The sequence below is a fragment of the Phalacrocorax carbo genome, chromosome 16 (genome assembly GCF_963921805.1).
Source record: "Phalacrocorax carbo chromosome 16, bPhaCar2.1, whole genome shotgun sequence".
NCBI classification, from domain to species: Eukaryota; Metazoa; Chordata; class Aves; order Suliformes; family Phalacrocoracidae; genus Phalacrocorax; species Phalacrocorax carbo.
This window is the reverse complement of record NC_087528.1, coordinates 5187786-5205922: the sequence shown is the minus strand read 5'-3', so window position 1 is coordinate 5205922 and position 18137 is coordinate 5187786. Positions and strand designations below refer to the sequence as shown.

The window sequence follows — 18137 nt, the reverse complement described above, 5'->3', positions numbered from 1 at the left end:
TGGCAGATTTCGTATTACTGAACTTTATGTACAAAAGCCGATTTTCAAATAAAACACTTTAATGTAAAAACAAATGTTCATTTAAACAACTGAACTCGTTTTGGTTTTTGTTCTTGTTTGGGGTTGTTTTGTCTTTACATCTACTGTACCATTCAAATTCTTTTCAACCAGCTTACATGATATCTTCAAAGTCTATCAAAGGTACACATAGAAAAGGCATCTTTATAAATAGAAAACAAAGGGATTTTTTCAGCTTTTATTATAAATTGACATGACATACAAAGTTTACTGGACAGAAGTAATTTCATTACTATTTTTGGGGGGATCACCAACTTTTTGTGCAAACAATGCTAGCCTTCTTTTAAGCATTAAGAGCATAACTGCTTAAGAAATGACATAAGCGATAATTCTAGAACTACATCTCCCCTAAAATAATCTATTTTTTTACATATGTGCACAGCTTTAGCAAATTAAAGCCAGAGAGAAATGCTTGATGTACTATCCAGAGGCATAATTAGAGTTTGCTAAAACTCGGAGAGCTGGCAAATTCAAGGAGTTTGTAATGAAAGCTGCAGTTTCCCTCTTTCCTATTTTGTACACAAAATCAGTGACTAAGAACTTAATACTGGATGACGAATCACATCCACACCATTAGTTAAATAGTCTCACAGTTAAACACATCTTAAGGACCATCAAAATCAGTATTTACATTTTATAAATTTCTGAAGACACCATTAGAAAGCTTATATACCCCTTAAACAACTAGGGAACTGCATCTCATGGTGATGGAATGAAATAAAAAATTAAAAATACCTGTACTTACAGCAGCATTGTTCCTTTATAAATAAAGAATATGAAAAATGCAATATTTTAAGGATAATAAAAAATTGAGGTGATGTCACTCAACCACAGTGCTTGCTGGAATAAACCCTTCGGTGCTGATACTGTACCAGTAGTGAAACCACTTTCCATTGGAAAAAATCTGTAAACGTATGCATAAAATGTGTTAACAGCAGTGCAAAACTGCTCAAATATAGTTTAGTCAGCATCTTAGTATCTGTATTGAATACAATACATCACAGAATACTTGCATAAGAAGTGCAACACATTTTCTGGTCCAATTTTACAGTGCATTTTTCCCTCAAGAGTGGCATCTCGAAAGCCAAAGCTAAACCTATGGCCTGGACTTGCAGTCTGTACTCAGGCAAAACAGCAGGCATAAACTTCACACGAAGTTATTTGACGTAATGCCTACATACTGACTATAGACTCTCGGCTTTAGCATGGCACACTATGATGCGGAACCCCAGTAAAAAGGGTTTACATCAAATTGTTTGTGTAGCTGTGTAAATGTGTAATAAAAATATAAAGGAGCTAATGTTCAAGTTTAAAATGGTACACTGGGTGATCAATACATCGGAATTATCCACGAAAACCAAACTGCTGGTAACCTCAAAAAGCCAAGGTGGGACTTGACTGTGTCTGTAACATGAAAAGCCAAGATCTTTCCAAACAGGCACAAGACAAAGGAAGTGCTAAGTTCGCCAACTTCGATAGTTTTCATGTAAGAAAAAAAGTAATTTGTAATTTATGATCAATTGATAAATGATTTCAAATACAAGGATCAAGGTTGAACTTTAAATAGTGAGACGGTATTTTCACAAAAAGCCAACTGGAGAATTTCTAAAGAAAAGCAGAAACTGTATCCCAATCCCCTTGCCCCAATGTTTCACAACTTCATGGTAAGAAAAACAGCCAGATACAGATGCAAAAATCTTAATATAAAACTGGTTTTACATATATTTAAATTATGTAAATTCCATAAAGTTCTTAAGACACTAATTACTAAAATTACAAAAAGATTTTCATATTGCTGTTCATGCTCAAACTCTTAGATTATTGTCATTACATCACCAAAACCGATATACATGTAGTACTTGCATAATTAACTGAACAGAAACCCTGTTAAAACAATATCCTTGTTGAAATCATTTATTTCCATCCAGCAGTGCCTGTTTGGAATCTCTGTATTTTTGTGTGTAATTCTTTATAGAGCTCATGCACCCTAGAATGTCACTTCAATGCTTGTCCGTTGAATGGCATCTGACTTTTGACTTCAGAGCTTTTGTTTCTTGCTCTGTTTTGTGACACCTGAGATGCTATCCATTTCTGAAATTCTCTCTCTCATATTATTTTCACTATATCCATTTGTTGTCCCACTTTGTTCCTCAGAAGATTCCTCGTCCGCTGGGGAGGCTGATTCTCCTTTCTCTAACTTCTGCTGCATCTCTCGGAGCCTGGCAACAGCTTTGTCTATTGACATTATGCTGATGAGGTTAAAGTCATGCATGCTGACCAGATGTAGCATAAAGTTTCGACACAAGTTCTTCTTAATTATTTTTTGTCCGTAATTTTCAACAAACAGCATACAGGCATGATTCATTTGATTGTCAGCAATAAACCTGTCAAATCAGAAAGCCATCATTATGCAAGCAGAACATTTTAAAAACAAGAAGATACCCTACAACATGGTTTATCAGTGTAACCGCACAGACTGTCTATTACATAGTCTCAACAACTGCAGTGGTTTCCCTTTTCAAAGCCTTAGGGCTACTAAGCACAAGGCCATCTTTAAAAATTTAAACAGTCAAAAGCTTGTTACCAAATTGTCCTTTAATGATCCTTTCCTAAACAAGTGAGCTAACTGAATTTTAAGTGCTTAGTGAACTGCAATGCAAAATGGTCAACCACATCTATACCATAATTTGTGTATCAAAACTAAGTTTACAGTAACATACCCGTGCTTCATAACATGAAGATTCCATAATTTCATCACTTCTTTCTCTCCTTCGTTAACATCAGAAAATTCTTCAATTTGCTGGAGATATAAAGGATTGGGAGAAAGGACAGGAGAAGAAACAAAGACACGCATCAGAACCGCATGTCTGCTGACAAGTAGTGAAACCACACCTAACACTCAACTTATGCCACGGGTACATCACAGGAATAACTGCTGCTGAAAATTCAGGCACTGCAGTCAAAAAGCTCAGAAAAAAGTAGTATCATGTGGAGACCTCTAATGATAAATTACTTCCATATTACACACACACAACACTGTACTCCTGGGGTATCAGCATCTCTCCTCTTTGAAGGAAAAAAACAACCACAAACAATGAAAACTTGTTGGGACCCACGTGGACTGAGCTAGCTTTGCAACTAAAGACATACTTGAAAACGCAACCTTTGATTCCATGGATTTTTATCATGAGTGTTGTCTCACCATCACAAAACTGTCTACTTACTCTTAAGTGCACCATTTTATAGAATCATAGAATCACGGAGGCTGGAAAAGACCTTTAGGATCACCAAATCCAACCATTAACCCAGCACTGCCAAGCCCGCTACTAAACCATGTCCCCAAGCACCACATCTACAAGTCTTTTAAATACCCCCAGGGACAGTGACTCAACCATTTCCCTGGGCAGCCTGTTCCAGGGCTTTTTAAGTCTTTCAGTGAAGAAATTTTTCCTAGTATCCAATCTAAACCTCCCCTGACGCAGCCTGGGGCCGTTTCCTCTCATCCTATCACTAGTGACCTGGGAGAAGAGACCAACTCCCAACTCACTCCAGCCCCTCTCAGGCAGCTGCAGAGAGCGAGAAGGGCTCCCCCCTCAGCCCCTTCTTCTCCAGGCTAAACCCCCCCAGCCCCCTCAGCCGCCCCCCAGCACACTTGTGCTCCAGACCCTGCCCCAGCCCCGCTGCCCTTCTCTGGACACGCTCCAGCCCCTCAAGGGCCTTCTTGTCCTGAGGGGCCCAAACCTGAGCCCAGCATTCGAGGTGGGGCCTCCCCAGGGCTGAGCACAGGGGCCCCATCCCTGCCCGGCTCCTGCTGGCCACACCAGTGCTGACACAAGCCCAGGGGCTAGTGGCCTCCTTGGCCACCCAGGCACTGCTGGCTCATGCCCAGCCGGCTGTCAGCCAGCACCCCCAGGGCCTTTTTGGCTGAGCAGCTTTCCAGCCACTCTTCCCCAGGGCTGGAGTGTTGCATGGGGTTGTTTTCAGAATATATGCCCTGTTTGTTCCCTACAACAACTGCAGATCATCATTTAAAAACCACAATCTATTTAAAATAATTTTGTATGAATAGAATAATTACAGTAATGGTTTTCTCCCTTAGCCATTCAGGGTCCTTTTCATCCTCACTGTCTACTTCCATTTCTTGTGGACGGAGAGGTAAACACGTGTCACTGTGGAAATATAGCCGATTGTGCCCGCTGCTGTATGTTCGCTGCTGTTCTACTTCTCCATCTTCAGATTCAAGAAATTCTGACATACTTGCTTTCGTACGCTTTGGCCTAGCAGAAGGGAAAAAAATAAGTGCTTTCTAATTTCTAGGGTGTTTGTTAGAACCATTTCCTGCATATCAAATATGCAAATACTGTATTTTGGTATTTATCAAAAAAATGACAAAAAAGAGTAATTTGTAAAATTTAATTGATTGATACAAATTTTTTTTTTAAGCTCTAGCTTGCAAAAATGTTGGGGGTGGGGAGAATTGCCAGCAGTGAAATAAAACCCTTTTATAAACCCAACACGCCATTCCAACCCACATTCCACCTTTTCGGGAAGGAAAGTTTTAGGATAAGGCAGTTAAAACAAAGTTACATCATTATGAACAGATCCCTCAACTGAAGAGGGAGAAAAATCACAGGTGAAGTTATCATCCTTTGGTAACATTTTATTGAGTCATAAACTGCTGTACTTTAATGATAGTGAAATTTAACACTGTTTATGTGCACCGACAGATTTACAAATCCCTAGATATCACTACTCCGGTCTATATGCCATATTACACAAATACAGACAGACCTTGTTTTCCATCTCCCTACCTGCAAACAAGTATGTGTGTGATAGGAGTTCTTTTGACCGGTCCGTTGCGACTGAAGGCAAATCCAGGCTGACGATGGATATCCTGGGGGTTTCCTGCATAGGAGCCATCATAGCACTCATTGATAGATACATCTATCCTAGCACCTTTTGGATGATACTGAAACAGATAATTGCAAATATACTTAGCAAACAGTGATGAATATATGTCAGGAGGTTTAAACAAGTAACCTTTCTAATTCTGAATACTTTAAGTATCGCCCTATCGATAAACTGACATAGCTCTAGTTTCCTTTTACAACACCCAAATAATTTTTAACCTCTAGAAACAAACTATACTAACGCTTCCTTGCTCTGTACCATTTTACTGTTTTATATAAAACCACTCACAACAGAACTAATTGTAAAATTAAGGAAAAAAAAATCAGGAAATGGTTCTAACAAACACCCTAGAAATTAGAATATTTCTAACCTGCTTAAGGAGTGAAGTTTCAGAATAATAATCTGAGCAGGGTAGTGGGTATAGGAAACTACATTATCTTCAAATAAATAGGACAAAATTTCTCTTTGAGGTCCAATTGGTAGGAACAGGTCCTTATCAGCATCAGTAAATATAATGTCTTTAAATGTTTACTGCCTTCCTAAAGCTTCAAGAGACTTCCAACTAAATGTAACTATGTTGCTTCCTACATCACATAAAAAACACATTAACGCAAAAGCAGCAGCTTAAAAGAAAAAAAAAATCAAACCTGCCGTTTTTTTCCATGCAACACACAAACATTCACATAACATTCAAAGGAAGCTGCATTTAACCTGTAGATAGGCTTGCAACAGAATCACCGCATACGTAAGATCTGTGACAGACTGGACAGTGTTTCATAGTGCTGAACTACAAAGAGACTACTTACAACATAATTAAAGATAAATCTGCTGTGGCAAAGTTTAAGATGTTTGAGTAAACTATACAGTTTCCGACAGTTCAGTGTGCACCATGGGCAATGCAAGTCATCTCGGGCTTCGGTCTGCTGTCTCGTGTTGTTGTTATAAAGGAACTGATGCAAACAAAGGAATAGGTAGTATTAGCACCAAATGCGTTTCATTCACTGACCTCCAAAACCACCAGAACAAAGTCAGACATCATTTCAGGAAACCTCTACAATAAGTTCTTGGGAACACTGCATCACCTCAGTGTAATGAAACACCGGTATTTCAAGAACTGTTTTCCCCACAGGGAGACCACCTGTAACCCTCCTAATGTCTAAGAGATGTCCTTAGCATTTTAGAAAATCAGGCGTGCCTGCAGGAAGATTAGTTTTCTAAAATACATCCTGTAAGAAGAAATATGTGGAATGGCTCTAATACGTGAATCCAAGACCCCTTAAGGCATCCACTAAAAAGGCAAATGGAAATTTCCACCCAACTCAGAAGTGAGCATTTTCATTCCAGGTAATATTTACAATCTATTTTCCCCCCTCTATTGCTTATTTTCAATACCTGGTAAAATATTCGCAACTTTTGTCGAGGTTCATTTAAAACATCTCTCTCTTTTCTTGTTTGAAGGTCTGTCGGCAAGGATTCTTTCACAGCTGAAAAAAACAACCCAAAACCATGTATAGACATACATTTCTTTGGTGAAAAAAAAAAGAAGACATTGTTTCTTACCCAAGTGTGAAAGTTCTGAGAAGGGCACGCTGCTGCTGAAGGCAATGGGCTACTCTGATATAAGTAGCTCCCATCAGCAACAAGGATGTCTTGATGCTCAGCTTCTTTCTCAGATCTACCACATGCAAACCCACTACTTTTAAACAGCAGATTTATCTCCAGTTTTGGAGAACCCTTCAGAGAACTTAAAAACTGTCTGGTGAAAAGTAACATGCTTCTTACTCCACTTAAGCAAACATTAAGCTAAAATTTTTTAGGTATAAATAAAAGCAGGTGTGGCTGGGAAATAAGAGAAACATTTCTTTCTGATGGGGCTACATTAGAAATATATCACTTCAATTTCACAAGCTTCTCAAGCCACGCAACAGACAACACAGTATGAACACACAAAATATTTAACTGACACTTTAACCCTTAACTCTTGTCCCTCAAACACTTCCTGTTTGTGTGTATAATGGCACCACTCGCTTGCCTCTGAGCCTCTTCCATACACCTTAATCTCAGTAAGATTATTTGATTCTATACAACTAAGAAGAAACCTGGTTTATAACAGAAGCCAGTTTACAAATCTACCCTCGGGAGAAACCAAATAATGAAACCTGCTTGCTCCTGAATGGTGCAAAAGATGGCAAAACGAGTCCGATCTCCACTGACATAAGGAGGTATTTTAGAAGATGCACTTACTTCATATTTAGTATTTCTGAGACCAAGGGAAATTTCATCCTTTCTGTACAACAAGGAAAGGAGGCCTGACACTTCAGCCTGCACCACATCAGAGAAATTAGAAATCCATGGCTCAGTTACTTTTAGCACTTTGTAATTACACCAAAGCTTAAGCCGCCACATTTAGAAAGCCTTTGATGTCTTGATTCCACTGGTCTGCCTTGGGAAACACGCCAAAGTGACGACACCAAATTCATATACCCTTGGGAAAGATGCACTGGATCTTTTCCTTTTACTATCAGAACCTCTAATTGATAGAACTTTCCTACTACTTTCACCCTTCTACTTTCTTGGTATTCAGAGACTGAAACCAGCACGACCATTATAATTACCCTACAATGCTGCACTACGATATATTCCTGTGTTAAGATAAAGGTCTGCTGTACTATTTTGGAAGGTGACTCTTGCTGTAACTTTATCAGTTTACTGGAATACTTAGCTTTTCTGATGCAAGAAAAAATGGATTCTATCGGTACATTAGCAACACAGCCTTGCCATGTCCCTGTTGCCTCCATATTTATTATGTAGTAAACTAGGACACACCTGCTGGAGTTAGTCAACATACCATCATTTCTTTTGCAAGTCTGAGCATAAAACCTGCCTGACAAATTACAATATAGGTCTCCAAGAAACTCTAAATATAAGGAGACCTGGTATGAGGAAGTAAAGAGAAAGCAGAACTTTTAAGGTGAAAGTTCAAGTACTGCCCCTGCTTCTGTTGCCTTTCTTCTATTGGAAATTACTTCATGTTTGTGTGCATTAAGTATCATCCATTCACCCTGATTTAAGAAATGTTAAGTGTCTGCAATCCCTAGCTCAGGTAATATATTTGATTCAGAAGACAGGCATCAGTCTTATTTAAAAATTCTTGTACAATTTCCAAAGACAAAGGTATCTGTAGGCTGGCTGAGGATGTTAGGGATCATCGTAGGCAGTGGCTTCTGCACAGGTAGGGGTGAAATTCTTCTTGCTCTAACTTTTGTATTACTACACACAAGAGCTCTAAAAGCTGTAAAAAGAATAGCTACTCTTAGGAAGCCTCACCCGAGAGGAGCAATCGTTGACCCATTAAGTTTCCCAACATATAATGCAATACAACTGCACAAAAAGCATGTCTGGAAAAGCAATGTATTTTTCATAATAATCATCCCCTTGCTATCACTACTACAGCTCCAAAACCTCACAGTTACATATCCAATGCAAAACTGAACTGAACTATCATTTCACACAAATTCTCTGATGCCAGAGATGACCCCCAAAACTCCAGGCAAGGCAACTCTTTACAAACAGTACCTGGCTACATACCCCAGAGATCAAGCCTGGAGGCAGGAACGCTGCACTCCAGGTAATTACTTCCATAATCAGGAACTAGTTTCCTTAATCACACAGTCCCAATCTAGTTACAAGCTTGAAAATACTGATTACTCTGAAGTGCACTGGGTGCCAGTTGAGAGTCTGGGTATGTCCCTAAGTGTTTAAACAACAGCAGCAGCCTGTTGCCTTCTGTACAATTTAAGTTTTCCCAGCTGTCCTTGGGCCTTACCTGCCAACACAATATTCCAAGCCAAAGTTACAAACAACTGTGAGCGAGACAAAGAAAGATAGCATCTAGGCCAGCCCCCACTGCCACTTAGGAATCAAAGGGGAGTTTCAGATCAAATATGACCCCAAGACAGGAAACTGCTATTAAAAAACCAAAACAAAAACCAAGGACACAATGGTCATTCAAAGGTGCCTTTTCTATCTAGTGTCAAGAAGTATTTTAGTAGTAGCTTTTTTGAGCTAAGCTCTGGGACAGCAAGGAAGAAACATCTTTTTAGAAACATATTAACAACTGAACTAAATTAATCACAACTTTGTATTTAAAAATATAAAAACTACACTAAGCTTAATTTCCTGAGATAATTGTAATCAAATAGCAAGCTACCTGCTGCAAAGCTACATCACTTTGTGAAGCTTTTGGTTGACTGGATTGCCATATACAACCAGTTACCCCCGCCTAGCAGCTATCCCACTATTTTGCAGTATCTAAACAACTCCTAAAGGAGAAAAAATCATGGGGTTGTTTTTCATACCTAAACACATATCTTAATACTACAATCTTGTGCAAAACATCTCACAGCAAGTACATGTCTGTTAATGTTTTCACATCTTGCATGAATTAAAAAAAAAAAAAGGTGTGCTATCACACATTCTTTGAAAATTTTTAAGGGTCAAACCATTGAAATTTTCAAGCTTAAGTCCCATCACTGATACTGATTAGCTAACCTTACGGAAAGGGAAATATTCCCGGAAGACTGTCCATAAAGAAACTGATGTGGGACACAAACCTGTTTTTTAACATATACCTACGAAATATCAAAGGACATTTTACAAAGTGTTTCTAAAGTAGTGCTTAAAATCACCCATGTATATTTAGGATAAATCTAATTTTACATTCAGCAGCTTCACAAAACAAGCTTTTTAGTAACAGCAACAGCAGAATGAGCAGTTTCTAGACATTGCAATAGCTCTTGAATTAATGTGTTTAAATATATAATGGGATATATATTAATGTAACAAACCCTATAATTTTAGATTTGCAGTGAATATTAGCAGACTGCACTAGTGTTTTTGACACTATGTAATCTCCAAAGTAGTGGATCAGATTACAATGGTAATTACATTAAATTGTCAATGACACTGTAGCATCCACAGACGTGCCACCACTACATTAAATATAAACTAAGCACAGAAGTAAATCCAAAATAATTGTATGCTGCTTAAAAGTGTTTCCATGAAGCAACGTTAAGCAAACCAATTTTAAATAGTCTATCCACTACTGCTTTTAATGTGATATATATTTAAAATTGTGATCAAACAGTTCAAAAGCTGATGATGAAGTTTGGCAATATGTGAACTCTTCTGGAAAGAGCGTACAGGAACTAACTTGCAGAAGAAAACAAAACTAATTATATTTCAGATCATTGAAAAATTCTGAATTTAAAAAGCATTGAGTTTTAAATTATAATGCTCTCAATATTAATTAGTGACTAGGGAGAAACTAGTTCGATAATACATAAAAATTAATTTATATATAACAAATACAGACTTACCTCACATAGTAATAGTTTGCAGACTTGCTATTTTTTTCTCTTACCTACACAGAATTATTTTTAGACAGTACTATCTCTAAGTCTGCATTCTACCTAGACAACCTCAGGCTCCCCAAAATAAATAAAAGCAGAAAAAACCCTTTAGGCTCAAACATAAATCTTTGTTAACTTTTGTGAATATGCAGAAAATGCAGCTAAATAATAAAATATATATTGTGCTTCCATCAAGGGACCATGCCTAGACATCAAACTATCTATCAAGGACACTAGTGCCAATTCATAAGTGTTCTGAAAGAACCCGAGTTACCTTTATACCACAACTGTGCAATGTAATGTACAATATTTTAGACAGTTTCTGTCACATTTCACAGTAGCCAAGAGCTAAATACATCATCCAAACCATAAAAAAATGAACTTGCTAATACTATAAATCCAAATACTTCTAGAACAGTAGTTGAAATGAGTAGAGCAAAATAGACAACCCTAGAAGTCCTATTCACAGATTTCCCCTGACTTATTTCACGTCAGGATTTATGAGCATTGTATGTAAATCACTCCAATATTGCCAGGGTCTCAAAGACCCTACTATTTCTAACTTTTAAACACACCTTAAAAGATGTACAAAAGATGGGATACAACAAAGCCCATTCATTTTTGCTTTTTCATGTTTAAGATCACCCGAAGCAGTTGCGCCAGTGAGTCAAGAACCCTGAAGTACAGAAAGGCTAAGCTGATAATTCAGCAGCAAAACCAAAGTTTGCTCACCTATAGTCTGAGCAGGTTTAACAGAATTGGGCTTGTTTTCTTGAGGGAGGCTTTCAGAATTTCGTGTTGCAAGAGGCTTAGCTATAGGAGCTGTAGACTTATCATTTGTGTCTCCTGTCCAACGAAGAGTAAACTGAAGTGTAGGTCCCTGAGAAAATGTTTCAAATGGAGGCAATCTCTGGGGTAGGGAAATCAAAATAAAACAGCAGAATTAGTGTCTTCCCATGCACAAAAACAATCCTGAGAAAATATTCACAGAAAGGGGACAGATATAATTTTTTTAATCACCTGAAGTCCTTGTGTTTTCAATGCAAGCATACACATTTAGATATACAAAAAAAAAAGGGCTGAAAAAGATGACTATGCAGTTTCCTGCACATTAGTGAGCAATCACTATCACATATTATATGTGGTACACATATTGATCTTTGTGAAACACTAAGCAGTAACCAGCATGGGCCCTGACTAGAAAGAAACCAGTACTTACCCACAAGCCTCCTGCCAACGTACTTCTCTTTCTACTCACACCTACTCCTAATTCTGCAGTCCAGAATTGTGTATCAATACAGAATACACAAGCTTTAAAAACCGTACCACTGTCTGCTGTAGAAATGATACTGTAATGTTCTCCTGTTTTCTCATTCTTATATTCCACTCACTTATACAAGTTAACAGTAATAAAGAAATAGAAGAGACCTAAGTCAAGTCCAAACTCCTATTAATAAGTATCATACCTTAAATTTATCAGTGAGATTACAGAATTCCATCTTAAAAGCTCTTTATTATATTTAGGCCTCATTAGTTTACAGAAATGCTATTGCAAAAGCAGAAAACCAATGACTGCTTAGCAGGTGTGGGTGATAAACACATTGGCCATGACTTTCTTCTCCTCACTTTGGGGTAGCACCTCCAGCATGAAAAAACCTCTCTCTCATTCTCCCAACAACAGAGCGCAACCATATCCCTGCCTCAGTTTAAGAAAGTTACAGCAATTTATATATATATTTTTAAACACATTTACACGTGCAGGATCTCCTCCTATCGTCATCCTAAAAGCTGTTTCTAGCTTTTCAATTTTAATCTCTTGAATGCAGTTTAACAGAATCAGTAGTGTTCCAGGTAAAGGCTGAACAGGGTAACAGCTTATAACGATATTTTTACTATATGCTTTGGATCATCCCTGCTTTTTTCACAATTATGTAATCATGTTGATACACAACTTCTTTGCAACCATCTAGAATTTTCATATTCTTCTCTTCAGTCACCACCGATACTCTCCCAGGACACAGGAGCATTTAAGTGCATGCAGTCACCAGCATTCACTGTACCACTGAGTGTTGATTCACCTCAGACACCACCTTCTCTCTGCACAACACTTTCTCCTACTCTGACACACGCTCTTCCTTTCATCACTAAATTTCATCAGCATTCTCTTAAGGTATGTGTGTAAGATCACACCTATGAAACTTCTACGTTCCTCTTTCTTTCCCCAAAATATTCTGCTTCTGCAGTTTGTTCCTCTTCATTGGTTCAACCTGAATTTATTACAAACATTTGATCTGCCTGATTTTAGAAGACAGAAATTCACAAGTCTCTGAAAGAGACAGCTGCCATAGAGCAGCTAACATCTGCTTGTATTAATGATCTAGTGTAGCCAAAGCTTTCCTAAACTGAGAGCTAAATTTAAACTTAGATCCATATATCCTGAGAGAGAAGTACTATCTCTGTTTAATCAGTTTTCAGAGGAACTGCACTTTGGGTTGTGTTCTACTTTAATCCAGACCATTTGAAGTGAAGACAGGTCTTTCAGCCAGTAAAACAGTCCATACCTTCCCATCAAGTATAGTTTCCCATGTTGCTCTTTTCTTGCTAATGGGACACTCTTCCATTTCCTGCATGGCCACTTCATATTCTCCATCCAGAAGTTGCAAACGTCTGTCAAGACAAAGTAGGTATTATGAGTAACGCAGCTCATTTTTATTGTTTGCCTATTAAAATGTAGAATATATTTCACAGTAACTACATTTCCATGAAACTGAAGGCAGATTTTCAGGCTGTGAATCTTAGGCAAACACCATCCGTAACAAAAAAGCTGCCTAATGCTGAACATTAACACAAAAGCCTCCATTCAAGCGACTCCAAGAGATGCAAGAAAGTTATTGTTAAAACAAAATTAATATTATGATGGAAATCTTCCTGTGAAGAAACAAAAACCAAAGTGAATGACATCTCATCCAAATAATCTCTTATTTATTCTTGCTTTATTCATAACTACTCTGTTCTAGCAAACCAATATGACCTCTAATCAGGCCTCCAAAACCAACGAATCCTATCTTTGTATCAAAGCCATGTCAGATGTAACCTCAAGAGGGCTTCAACACGGTAAATGTAAAGCATAGCATTCTCAAAAAGCAAACAAAATGCTTTACCTAGACTAGAACAGGTAATTCAAACATGTTAACCAGCATGCTACATTTTCACTTTCCTTCCTATCTCACCCTGCTTGCTCCTACGTAGCAGTCTGTTCAGTGAAGCTTGAGAAGTTCTGATCGCTACTTAAATGGTTTTATTTTGTTGCCACATGCTGACCAGCACAGGAGAAGGAAAAAAGAGAAAAGTGGTGAATCAAAGGTATAGTCTCAGGAAAATGTTTAATCGATACACATGTTTTAAAGATGTCAATTTACAATACAAGCTCACTTTCCCAAGATTTTGTATTTTTTCTTTTGAGACATTACTTTCTGAAGCGATGGCACTGAATTCCTGACAACAGATCGTAAGGTACAGAAGCATCATTCAAAATAAATGAGTTGCTGCTAAGTACATAAATTCCATGCAAAAGTATGCAAACTGTTACACAGTTGGGAATTGTCTTGCAGAAAAAGGCTGTTCTTGTTTCTAGATCCTTCAGTATTCTATGGTGAGATACTGGAACAGGTAAACTACAGCCTATCTTTTTCTTCTACATGAAATATCCCAGCTAAATAAAGTTATAAACACACCAAATAAACCATCAGATGTCGTTTGTTCTATTTCTTGACAGCATCTTTCAAACCACCAACTCCATCATTTACTCTATTTAGAACAGTAAGGGCTTCAAAAAGTGAATAAACATAGATGGAGAAGCTAATGGCCTTAGGATAATACTTTTCCTAGATCTGCATGATATGTATAACCCTTTTCCAGAGTAAGCCTATTACGATTTTAACTACTAGTTTGATTTCACTGTAGTAATGGAGAACTGATGTGTTCCTTAGGTACTAGCAGAATAAGATCTGTGACTGCATCAGCAAGAGTCTGGGCATGGAGGGAATTATGCCACCAAACAGAAGGTAATCAGTGAGCATATTTCAGAGACTTTTTGTTCGATTTACTTTTCAATTACCTTGTCTCTGTTCTTTAACAGAACCACAGAAATTACGTCTGTCAAAAAAACAAGGAACAGACAAACTGATGCATATGAACAGGACAATACTCCAGTTCATAAAAGGGAATGTTACAATTGCTGCTGAACAGGCCTCAGTATAAAATGTGCATTATAAAACTTGTAGACTTGTTTTTTTTTTTAAAAAAAAAAAACCAGAAACAAGCCTAAGCTTGTATTGTAACTACCAACTAAAAATGTAAAGACAGCCAACACTGAAAATAAAGAATAGATTTAAAGTTTAGTATTAAACAAAGTCCTAAAAATTAACAGAAACAATATTTATTTTGGACAATATTACCTGTTTTTATCAAATACAGTCATTTGTGCTACAAATGTCTTCTCCCCATCTTCACGATTTGAAGAGTTTCTTTTTCTTCTAGCTGGCAGCTCCTCATTGACATCTGTACATGAGAAATATGGTATTCAGTCATTATATAAGCACAAATTCAAAAGATCAAACAGCTTCTATGCAATTGTAAAATGTAACTAGCTGTTGATTATGTCAGATGTGGCATGCAATAGAAAAGGACATAGTATTTAATGAACAGCAAAATGGCAATGGAGATCACTTAGCTTAACAGTAATCATATTTTATATATGTTCACATATGTTTATTGTTTTAGTCATATTAATCTGTCAGCATAAAGAATTTTGGATTTGACCTTCCTCCTTCATTCTAGCTATAAAATAGTGAGAAAGCAAGCCTTTCTTTCAAAGCCGTAACATCTGTGATGAAACATAACATGTCTTGACAAGATTAAGAAAGCAGCTTTTAAAAATGTTAAGGTATTTTCTTTATTGGCTAGTCATTTAATTTTGATGAGAGACCATGAGAGCACCTACAGCTGAGTCAGTAGTGACCAGTGTTGCTGGAGATTGTTTAACGACAGCCACAGAAACCACAGAGCTCTCTTACATTATCCAACATTGCCTCACATCTTTACCATAACACGTTAGTAAAAACTGGTGTTAAATTTACCCAGAAATAGAAGCGCACTTCTAGTTACCGACTGTTTTAGCCCCATCTTGAAAAGGACTGAAAACAAATGAAAGCCAGTTCACTCATTTATTACTGGCCCTTCTCAGGGTATGAACTACACGGCAGATCCCGGCAACTGTATACGTGCCTAAAAGATAAACCTTGTAAGAGCATATTTAAAGATTGAAGTTACCAATGTTTTCATTAGTTTCACCATTGATCAGTCCATTAAACTCTCTTCTTCCTGGACGAGTTACTCTGAACAACAACGAGTAAGACTTCACCATATGGCTGTTGCTTGGTTCAAACTCATTGCTGGAAACTGCAAGTGATGGGAAGTTGCCTGGTTTTATTTGGCTGAGGTCTGGGTTTAAAGGCACCTGCTTTTTACCTGTAGGAACCTGTCTTATCGGACAACTGACATCCTGCAGGAAAACAAGAAAGCTAAGGTTTAGGTTTTTAGAATACCAAGTAAAAACAGTAAATATTAAAATTTATATCATTTATCAATTGTACTTGTGCTACCATCTTTTTGAAAATAAGCCTCGTAACAGATGTAAATAAAATCTGGAATAACAATCCCAGGCTTTAAATGTAAAAACAGATATTTGAAAATGTAAATAAAACTGGCATTTTATAACCACTCTGGCAGCAGCCATCTTTCTCTAAGTGATTAAATTAACACTAACATGAGGCATTCAGAAAGACTGTAGAACAGTCATTAATACTAATTTAATTCTGTTTACCTAAAGAAATTAAATGTTTTGGCTATACATATATTTCAAGGGCTCCCTATCTTCTCCTTCCAATATTACAAAGTGCACTTTGTGCTATTTGGGAGATAAAGAACCACTTACCCAGGATTTATTATATGCAGTATCTCTCAAATAGATCACCGAGCACTGTGCAGTATTGGAAAAACAAGGCAAGATGGCCTAAGCATGAAACTTGCAGCAAAACATTTCAAATAACCATCAGCACCTCCTGCTTTTACCATATTTATCCATTCTATAGCAAGTAACAAAATTGGCTAGAAACAATATTAACTCTTAAAAACATGTCAAAACAGCTTAACATTCTTAGGGAAAATATACAAAGTTCTGACTGCAGATTGTTCCCTTTTTGGTTAAAAATTACAGCATGCATTACTGAGCCTCCCATACTCCCATAGCTGTGAAGATAATTTGCCAACTGGTGTGAAACAAACATAGCTAAAACAGCAAGCAAATTCAAAGATGCTTTAAAAAAAAAGAGATTAAAACTGTTTATGATTCATAGTAGCTAAAATCAGCAATAATTGAGATGATCAATGTGAAAAACATAGGTACAGAAAAAGCGAGGAAAGAGACAGGACTTGGCAGATGACTGGAGAATTCATAACAATTACAACTTGTTCCTTTTTATTTCTAAACTCTTAAAGGCATAGACTATTTTATGATTTTGTGACTGCCTGGTTTACTTAAGCCTCTGGATATCACAACAGAATTAAGTTTAATGATGTGATACAAAAAAATGTAAGTAAAAATAGAGGTGGCTGAAACTCACAATGAGTGAATCTGACTTACAAGCAAGCTAAGTTCAATGAACAAAGCTTTTTTTTTTTTCAAACTTCCAGTTATTTCTCAAAGCAGAGCAAAATTCACAAATATAAATATTTGCTTCTGAAGAATCCCTTACCCAGTCACTAGAAAACAACTTGAATAGATTAGTTCTTAGATTTAAAGACTAAATTAATCTGAACAGAAGCATAATTTCACCATTACCTTGTTGTATGGCAATGTTAAATAAATGTTCCAGATTCAGGGAAACATTTTGCTTTACTATATATTAATACTTTGTCAAATCATTTTTACCTTTCGTTTCTTGTGGCAAACTTTCACAAGCAGTACTTCCAGGGTTACAGAATTTTGTTCATTCTCTGAGTTTTGTGATGGCTTATCTAAACAGAAAAATATCTTAAGTTTTGAAAAAGAGAAGATCTATTCAATGGTGTAAATCCACCTTAACTACTTTTTAACCATACATACCTCCAGGCACAAAGACCTCTAGGCAAATTCTAAGTTTCAATTCTCCCCAAACTTGCTGCAAATTTCTATTTGAGAACATATCCTACCTCACTATTCTAATCCTAGCAGATTAAAAAGCACAGTTGATCTCCAATGTTTAAAAGAGTACTTGTTACCTTTGGCATTGCCAAAACCCTTTTATCGCAGAGAAAATGATACAGGTAGAATTAAAGAAAGTCAGAATACACTAATTACAGATGAGTCAAATTATTTCCTATAATTATTTTTTCTTTACAGCTTGCAAACCTGTAATTTGGGCTGCATCAAAACTTAAGGTCCAGATGCTATCAGATAGGAAAACAAAACAAAATAAAATCTTAAAAACCCTTAAAGATTATGCAAGGTTAGGCATATGCAGAATAGCTGTTAAAGGACTCTTGAAAAGAAGAATTGGCTTCACAGTTTCTGCACTACAGATTTCCTAGAGCCTGGAATCTTCAAGACAGCTGCTACCAGCAGTATGATCAGCAATGCCAATTAAGAACTGCCTTGCAAAACAAATTTCACTGTATGGCAAGAGAACCTTTAATCAT

General features: G+C 37.1%; 1 protein-coding gene across 1 annotated transcript in view; it reads right to left on the bottom strand.

The window, feature by feature from the left end:
- SUZ12 (SUZ12 polycomb repressive complex 2 subunit) overlaps positions 1-18137 on the bottom strand; it is a 34791-nt gene continuing 16654 nt past the window's right edge. The window contains exons 6-16 of the mRNA XM_064467047.1: positions 17392-17477; positions 15732-15963; positions 14858-14960; positions 12962-13067; positions 11133-11310; positions 6382-6473; positions 5796-5939; positions 4890-5047; positions 4157-4355; positions 2799-2878; positions 1-2462 (exon numbers count right to left, since the gene is read on the bottom strand). Coding sequence (XP_064323117.1) covers positions 2117-2462; positions 2799-2878; positions 4157-4355; positions 4890-5047; positions 5796-5939; positions 6382-6473; positions 11133-11310; positions 12962-13067; positions 14858-14960; positions 15732-15963; positions 17392-17477 — 1724 coding nt within the window. The 3' untranslated portion in view covers positions 1-2116. The remainder of the gene's footprint in view (positions 2463-2798; positions 2879-4156; positions 4356-4889; positions 5048-5795; positions 5940-6381; positions 6474-11132; positions 11311-12961; positions 13068-14857; positions 14961-15731; positions 15964-17391; positions 17478-18137) is intronic.